The 22918-nt window shown below is 45.3% G+C and overlaps 1 protein-coding gene across 2 annotated transcripts; it reads right to left on the minus strand.

The window, feature by feature from the left end:
• Positions 1-8538: 8538 nt before the first annotated feature.
• On the minus strand, positions 8539-22332 carry LOC118690345 (uncharacterized). 2 transcript variants are annotated; one of them, XM_036389177.2, is made up of 8 exons: positions 22196-22330; positions 19472-20505; positions 14021-14171; positions 12780-12873; positions 11654-11772; positions 10955-11097; positions 10208-10405; positions 8539-8888 (listed from the first exon to the last, which is right to left on the minus strand). In XM_036389177.2, exons 2-8 carry the CDS (start codon positions 19495-19497, stop codon positions 8777-8779), a joined length of 843 nt encoding a protein of 280 aa, XP_036245070.1. In that variant the 5' UTR covers positions 19498-20505; positions 22196-22330; the 3' UTR covers positions 8539-8776. The 2 variants fall into 2 exon arrangements, 1 of the variants encoding a protein (XP_036245070.1); XR_004980766.2 differs by having other exon boundaries at positions 10208-10356; positions 10955-11772; positions 22196-22332.
• Positions 22333-22918: the final 586 nt, after the last annotated feature.

Genomic DNA, 22918 nt, shown 5'->3' on the forward strand with positions numbered 1-22918 from the left:
CCCTCCTGACCTCCAAAACCCACAAAATCCACCTCAGAAAATTCAATCTCAGAGAAGGCAAGGAAAGCACAGGAGAAACAAGGAATCCAAGCCTTGCAGGAAGAGCTTGGTTGTTGAGCTCCTCGTGGGTAGGGAGGGAAGGGCTGAGCTCATTTGGTGTTATCAGGCTCACACCCAATAACTGAGGGCAGCACCCCCAGCCCCCCTGGCAGGGCATTGCAAACCTGCAGGGAATTTCCCCCATTCCTGACAGGATTTGAGCCCTTTTGGGCACCACCTCCTGCAAATGGATTCCTGCATTTCTCAGTGTCCAAAGGCCTGAAATGTGCCCAGGGGAGGTGACAGCTCCTTCCTTCCCCAGCAGCACTGGCAGCCCAGTAATGCAATAGCTAATAAGAGGATTAAGTAGAGGAATTCTGGTTAATATTGCATCAGCAGTGGCAGATCCTTCCCTGCCTGTCCCAGCTCCCTCACAGGATACAATGTCCACGCTTGTAAGGGAAGCTCACTGACATCTGAGCAGCCAATAAATCTGTTCTTGGTTTTTAATGACCCCAAGAGCTGTTTCCACACGCTCACATCATCTTACCAACAATTTACCCTCATTAATTAATTAGTTCCTTTAGGGCCTGTTAAACCCTACGACCTGCTTTAGCTCCTTTGCAACAATTCTCATCTAATTGTGAGCCAGGGCTCAGGGCAGAGCAGGGTTAAACCTCACCAGCACAAACAGAGCCGGGCAAAAACCAGAGAGGCAGGGCCAGGAGGCTGCTCCTGGGCACAAAAACAGCAATAAAAACCTTCTCAAAGCACCCAGGAGTCACAGGGTGATGATGGGGCACAGCTGCTGTGAGGAAAGCCTGGGAGAACTGGGATGGCTCAGCCTGGAAAAGAGTTTGGGGTGACCCAGTTGTGACCTTCCAGTACCTGAAGGGAGCTACAGGGAGTGTTTGGGAGGGACTGGAGTGCCAGGACCAAGGGAATGGCTTCAAACTGGCAGAGAGTGAGGTTAGAGGGGATATTGGGAGGAAATTCTTCCCTGTGAGGGGGGTGAGAGCCTGGCACAGGTGCCCAGAGCAGCTGTGGCTGCCCCTGGATCCCTGGAAGTGTCCAAACCAGGTTGGACAGGGCTTGGAGCAGCCTGGGATGGTGGAAGGTGTTGGAACTGGATGATTTTTAAGGTCTCTTTCAAACCCAAAGCATTCTGTGATTCTACAGCTCAGAATAAGTGGGTTTGATTCCTCTGTTGCTAAATCCTGCACGTGACATTTGCAATAATTTTCCCTTCTGTGCCTGAGTTTTCTGCCTGTGTAAACAGGGAGGACAGTCCTCTGTTATCATAGAAGCACCTGATCAATAAGAATGTATTAAAGATTCATCCATAGGTGTATTAAAGCATCCATGCCATGCTAATATCTCCCATTTAAATACTATAAAAAGCTCAGTGGGCTCTTGACTGAGCCGTTAAGTGAACGATGGGCAAATTGGAAATGTCCAAGAAAAAAAAGGAGCAGAATTACACTGTGCTATGAAACACCAGGCAGCTCCCATAAAAATCAATGGCACTGCATAGCAGTAAATTGCAGGGGAGATGAGCTTTATTTCATGGCTCATAAGTGAGCATGAATCTCTAACAACCTGTCAGCCCTGACAGCTGTGCCTCTGCATGGAGCTGCATTTTTGGGAGCTGCTCCTGTGGGCAGCACCCCTCTCCAAGAGGGAGAATCACCCAGGGGAAGGGATGTCCCCACAAGGTTCCAGTGCACTCTGGGGTGGCAGAAAGCCTCTCAAGCCTCATCCCCCTGAGATCTGAGCTGTGCAAACAGCCCTTTTGAATCGCTGGGTTTGTTTCTGTGTGCTCTGTTCTACCTCCACTTTCATGCAGACAAGTTATTCCCTGATCACGTTATGGCTGCACCTTAGGGAGGGAAAGGGAAAGGAAAAGGGAAAGGAAAAGGGAAAGGAAAAGGGAAAGGAAAAGGGAAAGGAAAAGGGAAAGGAAAAGGGAAAGGAAAAGGGAAAGGAAAAGGGAAAGGAAAAGGGAAAGGAAAAGGGAAAGGAAAAGGGAAAGGAAAAGGGAAAGGAAAAGGGAAAGGAAAAGGGAAAGGAAAAGGGAAAGGAAAAGGGAAAGGAAAAGGGAAAGGAAAAGGGAAAGGAAAAGGGAAAGGAAAAGGGAAAGGAAAAGGGAAAGGAAAAGGGAAAGGAAAAGGGAAAGGAAAAGGGAAAGGAAAAGGGAAAGGAAAAGGGAAAGGAAAAGGGAAAGGAAAAGGGAAAGGAGCCAGCCTGAAAAATGGCACAAGAACCTGTGACAAGGCTACAGAAGGGAGCAGGAGAAGGGCTCCCACCTTGAAATGTTGTCCTGCTGCAGAGCAGAGCAGGAAGCTGCAGGGTTTGCTGGCTGGGTTTGTGGCATTGCCCACACCTGGCAGTCACCAAATCAGCCTGGCAGCAGCTGTGGGGCTAAAACCCCATCGGGGAGGAGCAGGGCCAGGGCTCAGAGGGGGCTTTGGAGGGGATGGTCTGAGGCACTGCGGGTCACAGTGCAGGATGTGGTCTCTGGCAGGACCTTGCCCCAGCCTGGAGTGCCACAACCACAGCAAATGCCAATAAATGCTCTCCTTTCCCCACTGAACCTGTTCTGCTGCTGGCTGGGCAGTGGGCGAGCTCAGTGCCAGCTCCAGAGCCCACAACAGGAGCCAGCAGGGGACCTGCACAAAGCAGCACCTTGTGGCTTTGCCTGGAGATAAAGGTCTATGGGAACAAGAGATAAAAATCAAATAAGTGACATGAATCCTTCAGGTTATGGAAAAAAAACCCTCAGTTTTAACCATTGCCCCCTCCTTCATCACACACCCTTTTATCTCACAGTGAAAAGCAGGAACTGCCAAAACACTGAGCCTAAAAAACTTCATTTTCCCTCAAGGCAGGTTCTTCACCTTATCCTGTCCCCAGACACTGCCCTTGCCTTCAGATCAGGATCAGGGTCGGGATCAGGGCTGGGATTGGGATCAAGGTTGGGATTGGGATCAGAATCGGGATCAGGGTTGGGATCAGGATCAGATCCCCCTTCCAGCTGCCAATCTCCTCACACAGCCCAGGGAGGCACTCCCAGCTCTCTCAGCCTCATCTTTCAGCTATTTTCCTTTTCCACAGTGTTTTAGTTCCCCTGATGATTTCTTATTATCCTCCAAAAGGCCTTGGAATCTGTTTTCCCAACCCACCCAGCACAATAAATTATCAGGAATTAAATTAGCTATCAAAGGGCTAATAGACTCGTTCCTTCAGGGGCTAAATTAGTTATAGCAAACTTTATCTGGAAGGGGGAAGGTTTAAAAATGTATTCTTCCAACAGGTTTTAGTCCTTTGTTATACACTCTGAAGCTTATCTGCAGCAGCCACTCAAGGGACCACAAGAATCAGCTGCTCAGCACAGATGGCCTTGCACTAAAGGTCAAAGAAAAGAGCATGAAAAACGTGGAAATACTTGAAAACCATTCCTGCAGACCCTGGCTGCAGGCTGGAGTTACCTTTGTGGAGAGGTTTCACTGCCTTTGAAATGCTTCCTCAGTGCTGCTCCTGCAATTTCATTGTGCAAGAATTTTGTTCCCATTGTTTGGCTTTGCTTTGTGCTTCAAGCAGGATTTCTGTTATCTCTTAAAGAAAGCAAAATATATTTGCTTAATTGTGAAAGGATTAGGGGCTGAGACACTGTGTGATGTTAAAGCAGCACAGACTCTCCATCATACAATAAAAACTTAGCAACAAAAGCCCTCAAGAACTGATTATGAGAGCAATTTTCCTCTGTATATAACAGCCTGATCCCCTCTGGTGGCTGAGGGGATGAAAAAGCTGTACAGGACATTATTCCTGTAAAATGGGAAAAATGCTGGTAAATGAATACCTGCTGAGTAAAGTTCATGAACTGGTACCTGAGCAAAGCAGAGTCTGCCATTGCTGGGACAGAGCAGCCCAAATGCTGCTCCCAAAGCCCAGCCCTGCACTGCACAGGCATTTCCAGCACAGCCATGGGGATGGAGGGGATGTGGAGGCAGATCCTGGAGGTACTGGCACTGCCCCAGTGCCCTGGAGCAGGGGCTGGGCAGAGCTCCAGAACAAAGCAGGGATTCATTCCAAGCATCTCCTCCATGGATCCACCTTGGGCAGCACCAGAGCCCAGCCAGGGCTGCACCCAAGATGAACCAAAATGGCCCCAAAATGCACGAGCGCTCCCGGGGTCTCTGCCTTGGATCAGTTCTGCTCCATTTGCACCTTGCAGTTCATTGTCCCATTCCAGCTTTAGCCCCTGCAGTCCCACCCTGCTTGTTTTTCTCTCTCCAGCCCACGGGGTTTGTGCTCTGGGGCTGAGATTTGGATCATTTGTCCTTGGTGCCCAGCTGGAGCAGGAATTGTTTTGTCTCCCTGCTCTGTGCACAGAGCTCAGCATCCCCTCATGTGAAGCTCAGACCCACACACTAAAGCAGCACAGAATGTGAAAAATATAAAAATACAAAATGTGAAAAATACCTGAGGCACCAACCCTTGAGCATTGCTGAGCTGCAGCAGTTTGTGGGGCAATCTGGGCACCTCTGGGTGCAGGATCTCCCCTTACCTGGGTGAGGTGGTCCAGAAGGATCCATTCCAACCTGACCCATCCATGAAACAGCACTGAGTTACCCCAACCTGACCACCAGAGCAATTTCCAGCAATGAGATACACCTGGGAGAGGAGCTCAGCCCCAGCTGAACCTCAAGGAATGATGATGCCTGATGAGAGCCCAGGCAGCTCCTGGGGCTCCCTGCTAACACCCTCCCAAACCAGGCAGGGAAAAAATCCACTGGGCTCCAGCTGAAGGTGAAATGATAGGTGGGAAACTTGAATTTCATAATTTTTAGGAAGAAATGGTTTAACAGTGTCCATCAGAAACAGCCTGGGAGGGATCTGTGGGATGCTCTGGGTGTGCTCAGCCCCACAGAGAATTTTGGGAGTCTCCCCGCACAGAGCCAGCCCGTTGTGTGTGGCTCTAAAAGAGACCTTTAACATGAACATCTAGGCAATTTGAAGGAGTTCCATAACAAGGGGATGTTATCCTTTTAGAAATCCTATGAATTGGAATTCTTTGAGGCCTGCAGGACGCACTGGAGAATAATTTGCACAACCCAAAAAATTAGCACAAAGAGGAAAAAAGGCACTTTAAAGCCAAGACCCAGTGCCAGCTCCCTCAGGTGGGCTCTTTCAGGCATGCTGGTACAACTTTCAGCAAAAACCCAACAACCAAGAGACCCAGAATGGCTTAAGGAAGAAAGAGTGGCAAATTTCAGCTGGTTATTATTGTCAAAAAGTTCAGTGTTTCTCTGTGAAATCTGTGTTTCTTTTGGCTGTAGCTCATTCCACTGAATAAAACAGGGTTGGTTTTTTTTTTTTTCCTAATCCATTTGAACTTCTGGCAGCTGCACTTGAGCTGATTGGCCAGGGTTTTGTGGCTGCTCTGCTCTCTCCAGCCCTCATTGTTGGACAGTTCAGGTCATGTCATTTCACCCCAGCCAATATTAATGGCAGGGGCAGCTCCCAGGGCTCAGACAGACATCCATCCAACAGATGAGCCCCTAATTCTGGGAATGTCTCCTCTTCCAATCCGTGGGGTTTGCTCAAACAGTGAAATGAAGGAGAGGAGGCTCCAGGGAACAGCTGGGGTTGGTTCTGAGGGAGCTGCAAAGCCCCGTGGTCCAGAATGAGCCTTGTCCCAGCTGAGTTCCCTTCACCCCTGGGACAAGGGCTGAGCGTGTCTGGGCAGTGATTCCTCCTCCCTGGAATTGCACCCTGGCTCTCCTGCAAGCAGCCCCAGTGCAAATTAAAGGATGCAACTCCGAGTAAATGAGGGAAATAATTTGTTTAAAAGAAAGTGATGAATTCCAGCTTAATTAAAACAACATAAGGAGGCTGGAGGAGGAGGGGGGCAGAACTCAGGAGGGTGTTTGACTGATTTGTTTAATCCCACAGAACTTGCTCCACCACCCATTTCCTTCTGTCCACACAGCTCCACCACAATGCTCTGGTGGCCCTGAAGGAGCAGGGAATGGGCAAGGAGAGAACAGCTCAGCCTGGAGGAAATTCTGTCCCGGGATATTAGAGCAAGATTTTGGGAATGCTTTGCTAAATTTTCATGAGATGTCAGGTCCAAAGGAATCTTTGTAACTAATTGGAAATTGATTCATGACACTTTGATACTGAGCTCACCAGTGGCAGCTGCAATTTTACATTTCAGAAGGGATGGAAGAAATTCTTCCCTGGCAGGGTGGGGAGGCCCTGGCACAGGTTTCCAGAGAAGCTCTGGCTCCCCTGGATCCCTGGAAGTTCCCAAGGCCAGGCTGGACAGGGTTTGGAGTAACCCATGGCAGGGGGGTGATTTAAATGGGCTTTTCTGTCCCTTCCAACCTAAACCATTCCTTGGTTCTGCGATCTCCTCTTAAACCTCTTCACAGCAAAATGCCTCAACCATCACCAGCACATTCTTGCTCCTGGATGCACTTTAAATAAAATCAGAATTACCTCATATTTCCCTGGGATGCCAGAGCATTAAAATAATGAAATGAAAAATTATGAGAGCAGAACCAACTTCCTGTTTGGAAAGAATAAATCAGTGTCTGTGCCTGACCCAGCGCTCAGGTGCAAACAGCAGAGCCTCTGAGCCTTTCCCAGGAGGGAATCCTAATTACAGCTGCAAGAGGTGGGTGGGAGCTTTACCAGGAGCTGGGAACTGAACCCTCTGCCCAGGGGACTGGAGCAATTCCCCATCCCAGCCCCACTTTGTGATGCTGAATTCTGGGAGGAGAGCCTGGTCCTCGAGTGCTGCGTGCTGACATTCCAGCCCTGCTGCTTCGAGTGATCCTCAGGGGCTGACACTTTGGGGAAAGCCTGTCTGTCTGTCTGTCCCCAGCCACAGCCCCAGTGAGGTGGTCCCTAAGGGTCAGGTGGTCATTAAGGCAGGTTCTTCAGGCCCTCTTTTCCCCCTGCTCCAGCTCCCTGCCTCATTTCCAAGATCACAGTGTTTTCTCACGCATATCCTCAGCTGAAAATAAATGCATTTAATCCTTTATGTTCAACCTTCCACTCCCAGACACGACAGGGGGTCTTTTCAATGAAAATGAGTTATAGGGTGTCTGGATTCATTTCTAGACCTGTTGTAGACCACCATCCTCAGCCCACAGAAAGCTTTCCTGTTGTCATGTTGTTCTTATCCCCTCCCCAGCAAACATTGCTGCTCTCTGCACCCATTTGCCATGTGCACACACAATGTTCTGCTTCCCTGTCCAAAGTCCTGGCTGTGTTGCTGTTTCTGTGCAAACCACACCACCTCTCTCTGAACCTCTGAAAGCTCTTTGCTGTGCATTGTTGACTTTCCCTCCTGGTCCTGGGGTGTTTCTGGAGGGGTTTGCTCTGCCTGCTCTGCTCCCAGTGCTGGGCTGGATCTCCTGATCCAGCCCTGTGGGCCCTGCTCTGCTTCCCCACATTTCAAGATTTCCTGATGGTGACCACCAAGCCCTTTGCAGTGCTCCACAGCCTTTTCCTGTCCCAGCTGCAGAAAATCCTCTGAGCCAGATCCTGTAACGCATTTGAAATCTGATTTTATTCGTGCAATATTTCGATTACCTGTTTAGGCTGCTGGGCTGTGGGAGAGGCAAGGACAGCCCTAAGGGAGAGCCTGGAAACTCTGCAAGCTGCTGGTTTCTCTTGCCTGGGTGCAGCACAGATGTTGACCAGAGCTGCTGTGACCTCTGTGCTGCCAAGTCCTGGCACTGCAGAGCCCTGCAGGGCTGAGCTCTCATCCATTCCCTGCACCGAACCCACCTGAGCCAGCACACAGCAGAGAATGCATTGGCTGCCTCTGGAATGAGGCAATTCTCTTAATTGGCTTCATTTCCAGGGCTCTCTCATTTCCACTCTCCCCCTGCTCTGTTGGTGGCACAGCTATTTGTGTGCTGGTGGGGAAAAAAAACCCCAAAGATTGGACAGCAAATCAATCAAAGGCAAGGACAGGACCTCTCAGAGATAATTGCATCCAGAAACCCAAATCCCTGTCAGGTCTCTCCCTCCTGTGGTTTGCTTTGAGCAGCCTCTATTAAGCAACAGGACATCCCCAAACAATGCCAGCAGAGACAAAAATCTCCTTTCCTTTTCATGATTTCCCTCCCCAGTGCTCTCTGGCCACACCAAACTCCAAAGCAAGATCTTTTGTAATTATTAGGGTCAGAATGGTTGGGGTGGCTCAGCTTTTCCCATGTACAAAGCTCATTAAAGAGCACTTGGACATTGGTGGGGCTTTTTCTTCACTTGTGGGATTTGTTTTCCTTTTCTTTGGGTGTTCATCCCTCTGTCATTTCCCACAATGAGTTTGGGGTCTGAGCCTGGATATGTTCTAATTAAATGCAGTGGGAGTCAATAATTGTGATTTGTTGTTGACACAGAGCTCCTAGATAAGAAAACCACACACTATTTTTAATAAGAAATGTAAAATTTGCTATTAATAAAAAATAATAATAATAAATTTTAATAATAATTTTAATAAACTCATTATATCCAGTATAACATTATGTCTTATTTACATATCCATACCCATACTTACTTGGTATCCCAAATGCACTCAAAAATGTTTTATTTCTGTTTAAATAGCTCTTTGACCAGTAAAAAAAAAAATATATAGAACTTCCATAAGCAGGATTTACAGTCTCTTCTAAGCAAGGTGGTTGTAGCACTGTTGAGATCCTACAAAAATACTGTGCTAGAGTATGGTACACATTCTGTAAAAAAACCTGGCCTCAGGGGGTGAGCAGTCCTCTGGCAGTTTTGGGATGCCATCCAGTATTTTCAGGTTTGGCAAATTGGAGAACACTCTTAGAGACAAAAGAAAAAACAGAAATTGAGATAAATAATAATCTTAGGAAATGCTGAGAACAAAAGAGACACTGATAAGAAAGAAACAGTGCATTCAAACATATCTAAAATGGATTTGGGTTGGAAATCTTGATTTGTCATTTGTTGCAGAATTTATCTGATAAAGAACTAATTAAAACTCTCAGATTTCACTTCATGGCACCACCTTTATGTCCTCAGACCCAATAAAGCACTTCAAGAATCTGTCTTCTAACACTGACAATGAACACAGTACCAGAGTTATACCAAATTGCACCAATATTTATTTGCCCTAAGAACTGGCAGATTGAGAGCAGAAACACAATTAGGGATTGTTAAAAGGTGGTTTTCTGCTTTTGTTCTCCTGGACTTGTAGATATGCAATTAATAAAAGTGAAATCCATCATTTAAAATGTACTTTTTCCCTTCCATGTCTGTCTCCCTGCCTTTATCAGCACCCCACTGCCAAAGGGATGCCCACAAGACTAAAGGGAAATATACTGGAAACTCAGAAAGGTTTTCATTAAACATTTATTTTAAACTTCACCTTTCTTTTTTCCCCCTCTCAGGAAGCAATGGGAGGAGATATGTCCCATTTCAGACACACTCTGCAAGATTTATCTTCAAAATATCAACACCTGGCTGTGTTTGTAGAGGGGCAAAACATGCAAACATGCAGATTTTGTAAAAGTGAGGCTTAGAATAGATTATATTCTCCTGAATTTCTTGGATTGTAATGCCTTGGATTGGAATTTCCATTGCCAGTGTCTGAGGCTGCTCTGTTAAACCTCCAGCCCATCCCAAAGGCTGCTCAAGGGACAGGGGGAATCCAGAAAAACCAAATGAAGGGAACTCAATTTCCTGCTGCTTTTGCTCCCATCTTTCAAGACATCCCCCTGATTCCAGCTCTGACATGTAATGCAATTTAGGCAGAACCCACCAAGGATGCAAGGAGGCTGAAGAGAGTTTGAGTAATAGGTAGTTTCTATTAATCCAAGGGAATCTAATTTATCTGCCCTGCTCACTGTCTCTAAACTTGATCCATGGGCTTAGTTCAGTTCCAGAACTGCCAGTCATGCCATTAAAAAGCATCCTAGGCAGTTTCTGAATATTTGGGGGCTTTTACCACATAATAGCTCACTAACCCACGTTCCTGGAGCATTTCAGAGCATTAAAACTACAGGAAAAGGAAAGGCTTCTTTAGAAAGTTTGCTGGGTTTGAGATCCCATCCTTTGAAACTCTGACAAACTTTTTTTTTGTGTTTATCACTTTTGTTAGCCACGAGAGGGTCAGACTTACAGCTGTCTGTATCTTTCCTGGAACTCACAGGGATTCCTCCTGAGGATGAGGGATTCCAGTGGGGTGTGCCTGAAGTCTGAAATCCCACTCAGGCTCGTGATGTTGTTTTCAGCAAGAGATAAGTGCTGAATCTGAGGGATCTTTGGCAGCTGTTTGAAGGATGTAAAGTGGTTTTTATTTACATTTAGCTCTCTGCATCTGTAAAGTACAAAGTGTATGGCATCACTATCACATCTGGGACAGAACCCCTACAACAGGGATGGGTTTTATACACTGGTTTATATTTTATTCCCTTATTTCTTTATCTTGTGCAGCAGATGCATCATTATTTCTGTTCTCAGTACTACAACTCTCCATACACCTAAATACACAGCAGCAGAGTAGCAACAGATGGATGGTAAAATAAATTTACAGTTGTCATGGCCTCTCTGCTTGGGTTGTGCTCCCCCATCTCTTCACAGAGAGTCCTTCTGTGTGCAACAACTTCCCCTTTTGGCACAGATCTCCCTGAAGCTGGCTGGACTCATAAATTATTCCCCAGGAATAAAAGGGGATGTGATGTGATCTCCTCACTGGGTATTTTCAGCAATGAGCTGATGGATTCTCACCCCAGCGCCCCCCAAGAGCAGATTTGGCAGCTCTCAAGAGCCTGCTCCAGCTGTCACTTCAGGAAAATCTTGATTTCTGGGCTATTACATAAAAATAGGAACAGATTACATGAAAATAGAAGCAGGACATTTTGTCTACCTTGGCAACCTTATGGCACTGAGGTCTGTCAGGGAATTGTCCACCAACCAAAGCTTTTCCACCCGAATTAATCTGTGGAGGATTCTTTTGAGGTTTTCCACCTGGTAAAGATCACCCAGGTCCTGGAAGGAAAGGTTCAGCTCCTGGGAAGGGCAAAAATAAGAGGAATCACTTTTTTTTTTCATGCTTTTTAATAGCTATATAATTAAATATAGAATTAGTCAGAGGCAGGTTAAAATGAGAACACATTTTATGCTGCTGCTCTTATAACAATTGGTGGTACCAAGTGCCAAATCCAGCTCAGAATCAGAGAGAGATGGACTCCTTAATTCTTTGAAAGGAAGAAAGGAACCATCTCTCAAGCATGAATTTGAGTGTCCATCTCCTCCTCCCTCTGTGAGGGGGGTTACCAGTGTGTGGGAGGGAGCAGGGCTGAGTGGTTGTGGCTTTTTGGTTTGGCCTCTAAGCTCAGCTGGCACCAAAGTTCTGTGCAGCAGCCAGATTTAAATATTCATAGAGCCCTCACAGAATGGGCTGGGTTGGCAGGGAATTCAAAATTCATCCAATTCCACCCCCTGCCACAGCCAGGGACACCTTCCTTATCACAGGTTTAAATCTATTAAATGCAGTGAGCAGCCAGCACGTGATTATTTGGCTTCTTTACAGCTACAGTCCAAAGTGTTAAGGAGAAAGTTTTACAGCACAGTTTTCCCAGTTCTCTTGCAGCCTCTTTTCCCATTTCTCTGTGTCAGTTACTTGTTTTCTTCTTTTCAGAGTATGCTCTTCTTTCCTGAAAAACAGCTCTTCTTCTGAGGGCCCTGGTCAGAGAAAAAGATTTACGGTTGAGGATGGATACAGAACTGGCACTTAGTTCACTTGCTGGAAGAATATATATATATATATATATATATATATATATATTTTGCTGGGAAGATTCTGTAATGAAGAAATATATATAATATTATAGGTGTGTGACTTTCCAGGCTTCTGAGATTTAAATTAATGGGAAGATTTTTTACCATTGCCGGGCCCATAATTCAGCCAGCAATCTACTGTCTTTGTGCATGGTTGGTAAATGACAGATCTGCTACAGATCAGAATGAAAACCATTTCTGAAAGGTTGTTCATAAGGACCTGAGCTCTAAAATTCTCCTTATTCCTTGCCATACTGTGAGTTAGCCTTTGATTGTCCTGAGAAAGGAAAACGTTTCAGCTTCCAGAGCAGTGCCAAAACCCAACAGCCCCACTCCAAACCTCATTTGTATTGAGACACACACACACACACTAAGACTTAAAGTCTTAATGAAAAGTTTAGAGCTGTGGGCATCTTCCAATTCCTGATTGAAGCAAGGACTGGCTGGAAATTTTCCACTGTTTACTCCCAAACATGCAAATACTGGATTTTAAAACCCATCTGTTCTTGAGAGTGTCTGTAGACTGCAATTGAGCCAATTTAGTCTTAAAATACAAGAAATGTGCCACTGTATGCAGGACTGGGTTTCCCTCTTACTTGGCTGTTTGGCACGTGGCTACTGCATTCTGAACAGTCAAATGTTAATCAACTTCTGAGAGAAGTAATCAGCAGCACGTTAATACTAAAAATTTTCAGTTTGCAGTTCAGGCAGTTGTTTTTCATTTTGGAAATGACAAAGGATAATTTCCTAATGATTAAAAAATAAAGCGAGCGTGGGCACTATGAGCTGAAATCCTGGAGTTTGCCATTCTTTTGAAAAGGGGCAGGATTTCAGCTCATCCCTTTTAAGGATGTATTCTTTGACTCAGTGGAGTTGGGGCTGAGATGTCAAAGTGTCTTTTTGATCTTTACCTTCCCTCACTCGGGGGCAGAGGAGCTGATTCCCTCGCACGCCGTGTTCCTCTATGTCACACCAGCCAAGGTACTTGAAGGAGTCAGAGGGAAGCTCAAAAAAAGGGAAAAATAAAGATATAAAAGAATCAGTAAAAGCTCTTGAGGTTTTGGCACTGCATTTTCTCTCATTTCTGGCCTTGTTACAGCAGAAATGCCCCAGTCAGAGCCACGTGCAGGAGCTGGTGAATGCTGTGGGAATTCACAGCTCAGTGGACGTTGCCACAGCTCATCCTGGTTAACTCCAATAAATTGGCTCAAATATTGGAGGGAGCCTCCACAGGGCTCATTATCCCCCTGCCCAGAGCTGCAGTTTGGTGCTCAAAGGCTGAGGCAAATCCCCTGCCACAGCTCACCCCAAAGAACAGAACCCTATTTAAATTCTGTTAGAGCTGAAATGAGGGATGCAGGACTCCAGGGGCTCTCCAAAATGCAGTTTATTTTATACAAAATGCAGTTTATTCCATCCAAGGTGTCACAGCAGCCCAGGGTGGTGGGTGACAGAGCTGTGCCACAGCTGTCAGCTCCAGCTGCAGGCAGCCCTGGAGACCCTTTGGTTTGGTCACAATGCATTATAGACTTTTCTTTGCTGAGCATCTCCATACAGTAGAACCAATCTATACCTTAACTATTATCTATAGCCTGTCATAACTGCTGTAATTACCATATTCATGTTACTGTTCTCCAGTCACTAACAGTCAGTACATTACAGTTTAAGCTGGAAGCTGTTTTTCAGTTTTCATGCAGTGGAAAATTCTGAGACCTTTTTTCTCCTTGCCACATTTGCTGCCTTGTTTGCCTGTGCTCTCTTTCTGCTTGGTGAAAACATCTTCTTGTTTGGGGTGGGTTTATCCTTTGCTCTAAGCCATAAAAACCCCTTCTAACTCACACACCCTTTGCCTCCTTGGTTAGCCAGTGAGGCTGGCTCAGCAATTCTTTTCTTCTGTATCAAAACTTGCTTCCACCTCTATTCCTTCATCAGACTCTACATTCAAAAATCTTTCATCCAGAGCACACATATCTGTGAGACTTTCTTGTCAAACTTTCATCCTTCCCAACATCACCCCACCCCAGTTTTGGAGGATAAAAGGAGGTAAACAAAATCCTCTTCCAAGCTGAGGAGGAGATTTCTGCCTTAGCACCTCTTCTTCAATGTCTCTTTTCTATAAACCTGCAATCAGACTGGGAAACCCAACACTTACTGGGAAAGGGAGCCTGGAGTCCCAGTTCTGCCCGAGGGTTCCTCTGTTTTGGGGTAAAACTGGCAGAATATTGTGGGCATCCCTCAGGATGGAGCAGCAGGAGGAGTAGGAGTTCAAGAACTTCTGGTTGCTTGTAGTCAGACCTGAGGAACTAGAGAGGAGATGTTGAGCCAGCCTAGGTTCTGTCCAGGGAAATGCAAATTTTGTTGGGTTTGTTTTATAATTACAGAAAATAATTACAGAAAATACAGAATATCTGGGGGTAGGACTTGCCAGCAGGCAACAGCCACATCCTGAGGCCAAACCATGGGCAACCTCCTCACCTGAGCTGCATTTCCTTACACACAGGAGCCTTTCACAGGTGTGTCCAAGCACCAGAAAGAGGAATTTCCTGGCAGTTTGTTAGAAAAACTGAGTTTTGGGAAAAAGGGAGAGTTGAACTTGTCCAACAGCATGATGTGGTTGTTCCCTTCCACTCAGGAGAGCCCTGCTTTTATGGATCTGGGCTGGATGAAAAGATACCTCAGTTGTTTATTCATTCCATTGTACATGTGGTTTAACTCATTGTTTTACTAATATTAGTGTATTTATTTTAGTCTCTTGGATGTGTTCTAGGATCTGGAGATCCTAGAACATCAGAGATCTGGAAAAAAACTGAACTTTGCTCAATAGAGTCTTCAAATAATAGAATCATTATGGGAAAACCCTCCAAGGTTACCAAGTCCAACCTTCAGCCTGAAGCCATGTGTTCATGTGCTCTCTTAGTCCCTTGCCTAAGAACACTTAAAAGTCACATTTTATACACCCCAAATGGGGCAATTTCTCCAACTGTGCTTCAGAGGGATTGAAGGATGTGCAGGCTGGCAGCTGCAATTTAGGAATTTATCACAGAACAGTTGAATACAATGATTTAATTTGGTCAGGGTATGCATCCAGCACTGTAATTTGATGTTTATTCTACAGGCTTGGGGAGCTCTTGTCAGGGAACCTCAGCATCATAAAACCACTGGAGTCAGGAGCAGAAATAAATAAATAAACAGAAAAAAATGGAAATAAATAAACCAGAAATAAATAAATAAAATAAATTAAAGAAACCGAATAAAACGAAATAAAAATGCAGCTTTAAAATTGTTTGGGGAGGGACGCAAGGAATGTCTCATAGTGGGGGTAACAGGCTGAGCAGAGCATTGGTTAAAATGCACAATGAGAGATTATTGACAAACTGCTCTGCTCCCTTCTGCTTTTTGGGGGGGTTTAATGGGGTCACAGCAGCCCCAGTGAGCTGTAGGTGACTCCCCGTGTCCTAGGGTGACGTTATGGTGCTTGTATCCCCATTCATGTGTTCTGTTTATGCTGGATATCATGTTCTGTGCCTTCAAGACTGGCTCTGAAGGGTGAAAGTTTTGTTTTGGTTTCTTATCAGCCGCTCCCCCACGGCTGGCGGGACACAGAGATGGGGCAGCACATGGTGCTGCTTTTGCTTTTTGCTTGGCTTTTCACTTTGCTCTTGCTCTTGCTTCTGCTTTGCTTCTGCTCATTAGCTAGTTTAGCTAAACAGTCCAAATTTCTTCCTGGACTGTTTCTCTTTTCCTTTCTTTGGACCTGCTTGAACCTGCTCTGGACTGGGGCCTGGGAACACCGAGAGTTTGCCCCTTGTGGCCTAGCGGGGCCTACTCTGGGCAGCAGCTGCCCCAGCGCCGGAGGGACTGAGAACAGAGTGACCACCCCCGAGGGAGACTCTCTGAATTTGTCATCTTTTTCAGAGTGGTGACATCCAGTATAGTTCATTTTGTGTGCTGTACCTGTTAAATAAACAGGTTCTTCCCACTCCTCTCCGAGGAATCCTTCCCAAACCGGTTGCGGGGAGGGACCGTGTGGGTTTGCTCTCTGGAGGGGCCCCTTTTGGAGATTCTCTACCAAATATGTCCTAAACTGGGACACCCTGGAAGCTGTGTGGGCTCAGCATTTTGGAAAATAACAGATATTTACTCAGAGAGTTTTTGAGGTCACCTGGAGGCAAGCAGCCCCTTGGGGGATGTGTGCTGGAGAGCAGCAGGAGTTCACTCACAGCAGCCCTGTGAAAAGAGGATTTACCTTGGGTAAATGGTAAAAAACCCTTAGAAAATAAAAAAGTGCTGGGAATTTTTGTTTCGTTCTATCTTGCTGTTTGTTCTGCTTTTGCCTCTTTTTATGTTAAATAAGCTCAGACAAAAGAAATTTGTAGAAATTCTTTTGTGTTTAAGATCTGTTATTTTGCTCAGTTTGAAAGTGATCTTTTAGGATGTATTCAAATGACTATTTATAACTGCAAGACTTTTCAAAACCTACCTTCCTCTCAGCTAGATACTACCTCCTCTGCTGAGACAGGAATATGCACTCCCAGCCCCTGGAAATGTGGGATAAAACATTTCAGCTGAACCATTTAACATGATATCTATTCTGATCTCCTGGCAGGAAACCCACTCACAAAACTCTGCATTGGTGATGGCAAGTGAAACATAAAGTTCCAGAAAAAAAATAAGTATGTGATGGATACAACTTCCCCAGTCAGGTGGGTAGTGAGATTTCCACGGGAAGGAGTGACAGAAAGAAATATCTTTCATCTCAAAACTGCCTGGGTTTAATAAGCACCAGCTGGACCCCCACATTGTGTCACAGGAGATTTTTCTGGAGCACCAAGTGCCACACAGCTTTTCCCTCCCTTGCTTTGTTTACCTTCCTGTTTTGCTGCAGAATGGATGCGAAAGGAGTGGCAATGAAGGAGGCAGGATGCAATTCCAAGCAATTACAGATCTCACAATACATGAAAGGAACAAAATTTCCTGCCTTGATTGTGAGGCCCTTTGGCTGGATATGAATCTCCAATGACACCTCTGGGAGCAGCACACTAGATTATGTCAAGCATTAAGGGAAAAAAAATTAGATTCATGATGTCTGTCCAGGCTGAGTCATTTCCTCTCACTTCGCCTGCAGTGAGAAATTGGTGGTTATCATAAATCATGGGCCTAAATTCTTATGAGAGAAGAATTAATTTCACTAATGGAAACCCTCTGTGGCAATTGCATTCCTCCATTCTCCCTCTTTTTGGGGGCTGTGGGGGGACTATTTATGATGTCTTTTAAGCAGAGGTACTTGACTATATTTTAAGAATTCTGTAATAGAGGTTTGGAAAGGAAAGTTCAAAAGGTAATGGGGGGAAAAAAATCTTGTGTGTGACCAGCTCCTAATTTCTGAGGCTGGCCCTCAGTCCAGTTCCTATCATGGCTACAGCTTTGCTGCTGACACCAAATCATTACAAAATTATTTTTCATCTCAGTAATAAACAAAACCCCACAAAACTGTACTAAACAATTCTTTGCAGGCACCTTGGAGTCTGGAGTGCTCCCTGTGAGCTGACAAGAAGGAGCACAGGCTGGGGGGTAACTGGAAGCACTGGTGGCCACCCCCCTTGCATTTTACATTATTCTCCTCAGTGGAAGTCCCAGGGAGGAATTCAGTGCCTGAAGTGTTTTGCAAACTGTCAGGAATGAGAACAGAACAGCTCCTGCCTTTTCCAGATCACAACTGAGGAGATATTGGGCTGTACCCTGGAAAACCCTGCGCTGCTGAGCTCCCTGATCAAAGCCCCAGCTCATCAGGATGTCAGTGTCAGCTGAGGGGCTGGGAATGTTGTGCTCTCAGACACCTTGGCCAGATTTGCAGAGAGCCCAGGATGCTCCAGGTTTCCTGAGTGCAGTGCAAGCCCCCCTGAGTCCAGCTGCCTTTCAGTGCAGGACACATTAAAAGCCACGAAAAGACTTTGAAGAGCTAAAGCAGAGCTGCTTCTGAAACTGCACCAGTGAAAGATACTGAGTGAGAAACAGAGTGAAAAGTCCCTCCTGTGAATATTTTAGCTATTTGGCTGTTAAAAAAGGAGTGTCAGTCAAATCCTTTCTCCTGATGGAACAGCAGCCTCCACAAACAAACATCTGAGACTCTGCAGCTCAGGTTCGGCTCTGCTGCGCAGAAAATGGGGAGCTCAGCTAAAGAGGAGTGAGGATAAAGGGGTTATGGGCAAACTCTTGCACTTGGGGTTTGAAAGGCTTTTTGTCCCAGCCTTTTGAGCAGTTTTGGGGTCTGGTCTAGCTTCTCACAGCCTTATCCCCGGCTGCTCTTCAGGAATCAGCATCCTCCAGCAGGCTTAGCTTTCACTGAGCCCCAGCTGCTTTCCCCTTAAATCTGAAATGCCCTGGATAAAAGGTTTGAGAACAAGTAGTAGGGTTATTTATAACTCTTCACATATCAAGAGTCAGGATTCCTGTGGTGCTTGCTGCATCCCACCAAATCACAGCCCACATCTGATGGAAAGGGCCCTGCTCCTGTGGTTGAGCTCAGTGAGTTCTGGTCAGGTTCTCATTTAGCAGCAAAGTGCTCTCAGATCATTCAGTCCTGATGCTGTACAAGAGAAAAATGTGCACCATTCTAAAGGAAGGCACCAAATCAAATGTGTTTCAAGATCTTCTTGAAGGAATAGAAAAAAAATTTCCAAACTAGAGAAACTAAGTGCAATAAATCCTCCCAAAGCAAAGGGTTTGTATCACTGGGTGAGAGCTGCTGATTTTGCAGGCTCTAAGAGAGGTTCTGGACCTGCCCAAACCACCTGCACACATAAGTGAACACTCCCAGGTTCCAAACACCCAATTATTTATGTTGTCCCAGTCAATGGCAAATGCCAAAGCCATAAATGAGCCGAAGGGATAAGTTACCAGCACAGCTTGTGAAAGTATTTAAGAGATAGCAAACTCAGAATTCAGGCTGTGCTTCATTTCAAATGCACACAATTTACTGCTCCAGAGCAGCTCTGCTTGTATGCAAACATTTATTATGAGAACTCTCTGAACTTAGGAGAGTAGAAGATATGGACACAGTGTTTGCATGCTCTATTACCTTTCAATTATTTTTATAGGAGTTTTAGGAGACATTATGCAACATTTTGAAGCAGTTCTTCTGAGCGTAATTTAGTGACAAACACACCTGTAAGTTATGGCTACAAAGCATCCTTGCTGATAGCTGCAGCATCAATTATCTTGCTTTATGCTTCATAAAATTGCCCCCCCCCCAAGACATAATTAACTTAATTAGGTCCCATCACCATAATGATACACTCTTAGCATATTAACTAACATTTTCCTCATGGATCCAGCTTGCACCAATGCAAAGCCCACATCTCAATCCACACATTTTCACAACAAACTCAACATTTTTGTTGGGACAGCTTTTTCCTTCCAGCAATCAGGCACTGACACCAAGAAAAACAGCTCTGTTTGAGCTCCTGTTTTCCCTGCACAGCAATCTCCTTCAGCAATACAGGCTGGTACATTTTAAAAAGACACTCAATCCTGTAACTCTATCTTTGTTGTCAAAGCATGTCAAGCAATGACTACAGGTTCGTGTCTGCTTGCACCCTCCTACCTTTCAGACATGTCTGGCTGCTGCATAAAATCCTCACATCTTGCACAGGGCTATTTGTACACAGGCAGGGCTTATCTTCCCATCTCTGGCCCTGCTCAGGGAGGGAGTTCCAGGTTCTCTGGAGAGGGGGAACCTGTCGGGATCCCGAGGGATGGATTCGCTGTCTCCAAGGAAACGCCGTCACCGCGCAACGCTGCTGCCGCTGTCACCTTAGGAGCTATTGTTACCAACCTCTTAAGCACATCAGACAAATTCCTGGGCTGATCCAGCTGGTATCAGTGAGCTGGCTTTCCAGAAGGTGCCTAAAGATAGGTTGGTGATACCTGTAGCAGGATACGCGATCATCCAGCTGAATCTCTGGTCTGCTCGCGCCGGCCGCTTCACTTTCAATTCCTTTCACAGTTTTGCCCACTTGAAGTTCGTATTTTTGTTGCTTAAAAGATCTCCTGCTCCATTAGTGGCTTGTTAAATTCCTTATTAATGTATCTGTTGGATAAAAAGAGGCTCAGGTTTTATGTGATGTTCAGGAAGGTTCTTTATGGGCACCTCTTCACTCTGTTGGGCGTTCTTGCCTCATTTGAACGTGCTCAGCCATTTTAGGAACATTTTCCAGGTTTCCTTCTTCAGGTTTGCAGCTGAGAATGAGAACAAGAGATTCTTCTCTTGGTGGGAACCAACAGGCTAGGTTTGTGTCTGTTTTTATATTATATTTTTCTTAAAACATTAAAGCTGTAGGCTCTGAGAATCGGCCCAGTGAATCATTCCCTTCAAAATGCGTTTGATTTTTGTTTGCTCACCCAGACGAAGTGCAGGTGCTGGCAGGGCTCCAGGGTGGGATTGCAGCAGCCCAGTGTGGTGGTGGCCACTGGTTATTCCCTGCTGAAGTTGCCAGATGGCTTTTAAACTCCAACAGTGGTGGTGGGACCCAGGTTTTGGGGGAAGGTTACAATGGAGCTGTAAATTGTGCCCTGTTGATCTGCAACTCCCACACCACAGGCACAGCCCCTTCCTCACTTCAGCTCCTGGGCTCTGTCCTGAAAAAAGAGGAGGTAAATAGATTAAAATCAGTGTGGGAAAAGTCCACAATCCTCTCTGCCCTGGGATATTCAGTTGGAAATGTCATATAGTCAAAACCTCTGTGGTTTAGACTTCTACCTTGCAGCTTCTTCACGGAAAAATTACTCCTTATCCTCCTTTTCCTTCACATTTCTCTTTTCTCTTTTAGGTCACTACAAAGGCTGATCATTATAAGGTCTTTCTGCATGGAAGGGTCTATGCTTTCCCCAATGGTTGCTGAAGGCTCCAAAACCTTCTCTTAGAAATTCTGCTGGCAAATTTCACCGTGCCAGCAAAGCAGAGGGGAATAGTGGTAATTAGAGAATTTCAGCTCCATGCACAGGCATTCTGTGGTTCCAAATGTTGAACTGACAGATCATTATGTGAAATTTAACAAAGTAGTCATTCCACCCAGGTTTCATTAAAACTTTATGTGCTAAGAACTGAGTTTATTACAGGGTGGGCGAGGACAGGGTTTTAAGAGATTCATCAGGTCACTTGAGCAAATCATTTCTCTGTCTGCTAAGAATAAAGAAATTAATATCTAAATCAAACAGGATTGTAATTTGGGGCCTTTCTACTTACCATTTTTTCCTCTGTCTATAAAATGAAAGGTATTGGTCCCCATCACAGCCTAATGGGCTTCAGATCTTTTATGGCAAATGCATTCCTCATAAAGCCCATGAAAAATTATCTCTGTGCTATTCCAGAAGAACGACATATTTTACATGGTGTCGGCCTTTCCATTATAAACACTATTTTTCAGATCTTTACAACCTGCCCATAAAAATGTGCTTCTGACAAGAAATTCAGCAGTGTGTCCCCAGCTCTGCAAGAAAGAAATCTTTTTTCCAACTTTATCTAATTTTGACCAGGAATTTTGTCTTTGAATTGGGTAAACACAGGGTGGGCATCGGTCTCAACCCTGTGTCTCTCACATCTTTTCTTTTTGTCCCACTGGATTTTTCCCTGCATGTCCATGAAATCTGTAGGATCTGGGCAGAATCCAGCTCATCCTGAGGTCTGATTAATGACAGAAACAATCCCAATTATTCTCACTGCTGTAGGCCACCAGAGGCCCCGTTGTTCTGGGCAGCACAGAAAGGCAGGAAAACAGAGTTTGCTCCAGAGGGTTTGTGCTCTAATTGAACAGAGCAGACAGACAAAGAGTAGGAAGAAAGGAAATAATATTATCCCTCCTCCTTTTATACAGAAATAACTGAGATGCTCAGACCATGAAATCCTGGCACTGTGGGAGCAGAAATTCTGTTCCTGTGCCCAGGGTCAGCATTCACACAGGATTCCCAGCCACTGACTTTGTTAAGACCAGACTGGATGAGCAGTCTGGCTTTAAAGTCTGCAATTACTGGCTGAGTTTCTGAGCTGACATTTTCTAATCCTTGCTAAAGGATACTTGAAAGAAATTTCTCTATTATAACATTTTTTCTGATTCAGGGATAAATCAGTTTAGGTAAATCTAATTCAGGGATAAATCAAATTATTGACATAATTTTATGTTCTTTATGTAAAATCCCTTTTTTTGTTGTTGGTGTTGATTTGATACAAATTGTTGTTATCAAACCATCAGGTCCATGCCACCAGTAAAATCAGACCTAAACTCATAACAACACTTCAGCACCAGCAGAAAGCCAACTTTTATTATCTTACCTGCTTTGAACATATCCAGGAATCCAGGGCATTCGTGTTGGAGGAGTCAGTTAGAAAGAGAGAATTTCTTGGGGTGTTTCAGAGGTGTGATGTGCATGGCTCTGAAGAGGAAGAGGAGCTCAAGTGCTGCTCTGTGCCTCGGCAGGCAAGCAGCACACGCTCACTCAAACCAACAGGTTTGGGTTGTTTTGCTGAGTTACCCAGGCAACACCTTCCTTTCTGCCCATTCAGGATTCCAGGAAAATATTTGATCCCCACTTGGAGAGCATTCCCAGGGAAAAGCCAAGGACAACAGAATAAAGCCTTGGGCAGGAGGAGAGTGGAGTTAGTGAAACACTTCATCAGGGTCACCAGACAAAAAGGAATCGGCAACTAGCTGCATAAATAATTGAAGGGAAAGCTGTATATGCCTGCTTTTCTGAGGTGTTACAAACCCATGGGTTCCAAGAGGCTTGGAGGGGCTGTAACCAAGCAACAGGGACTGAAATTTGGTTCTCTCTCCTGGAAAAACAATGGGCTTGAAAGTCATAATGACAATGCCTGGCACTGAAGAGTGAGCCCTTCCTTGGTTTAACAGTCTTTGGATGAAGCTATAAGAGAAGACGATTATGGAATGAGGAAAGCATTTTTGTTTGGTTTAGGAGAGGTCTATTCCAGTATCAAATCTGCCTTTTCCTAAACAAGATGAAGGTCAACAATTTCTGGATGAATCTGACACTGAGG

The sequence above is a fragment of the Molothrus ater genome, chromosome 10, assembly GCF_012460135.2.
Source record: "Molothrus ater isolate BHLD 08-10-18 breed brown headed cowbird chromosome 10, BPBGC_Mater_1.1, whole genome shotgun sequence".
NCBI lineage: Eukaryota > Metazoa > Chordata > Aves > Passeriformes > Icteridae > Molothrus > Molothrus ater.

Excerpts from the sequence above, each read along its gene's own strand:
- LOC118690345 (XM_036389177.2), bottom strand. The coding sequence starts at position 19,497 with ATGCAGCAGCCAGACATGTCTGAAAG. Across the intron at positions 12,874-14,020 it reads ACTCCAGGCTCCCTTTCCCA|CTTCCCTCTGACTCCTTCAA; the intron begins GTAAGTGTTGGG and ends CCTTTTTTTGAG. Across the intron at positions 11,098-11,653 it reads AGAACTGGGAAAACTGTGCT|GAGCTGAACCTTTCCTTCCA; the intron begins GTAAAACTTTCT and ends TGCCCTTCCCAG.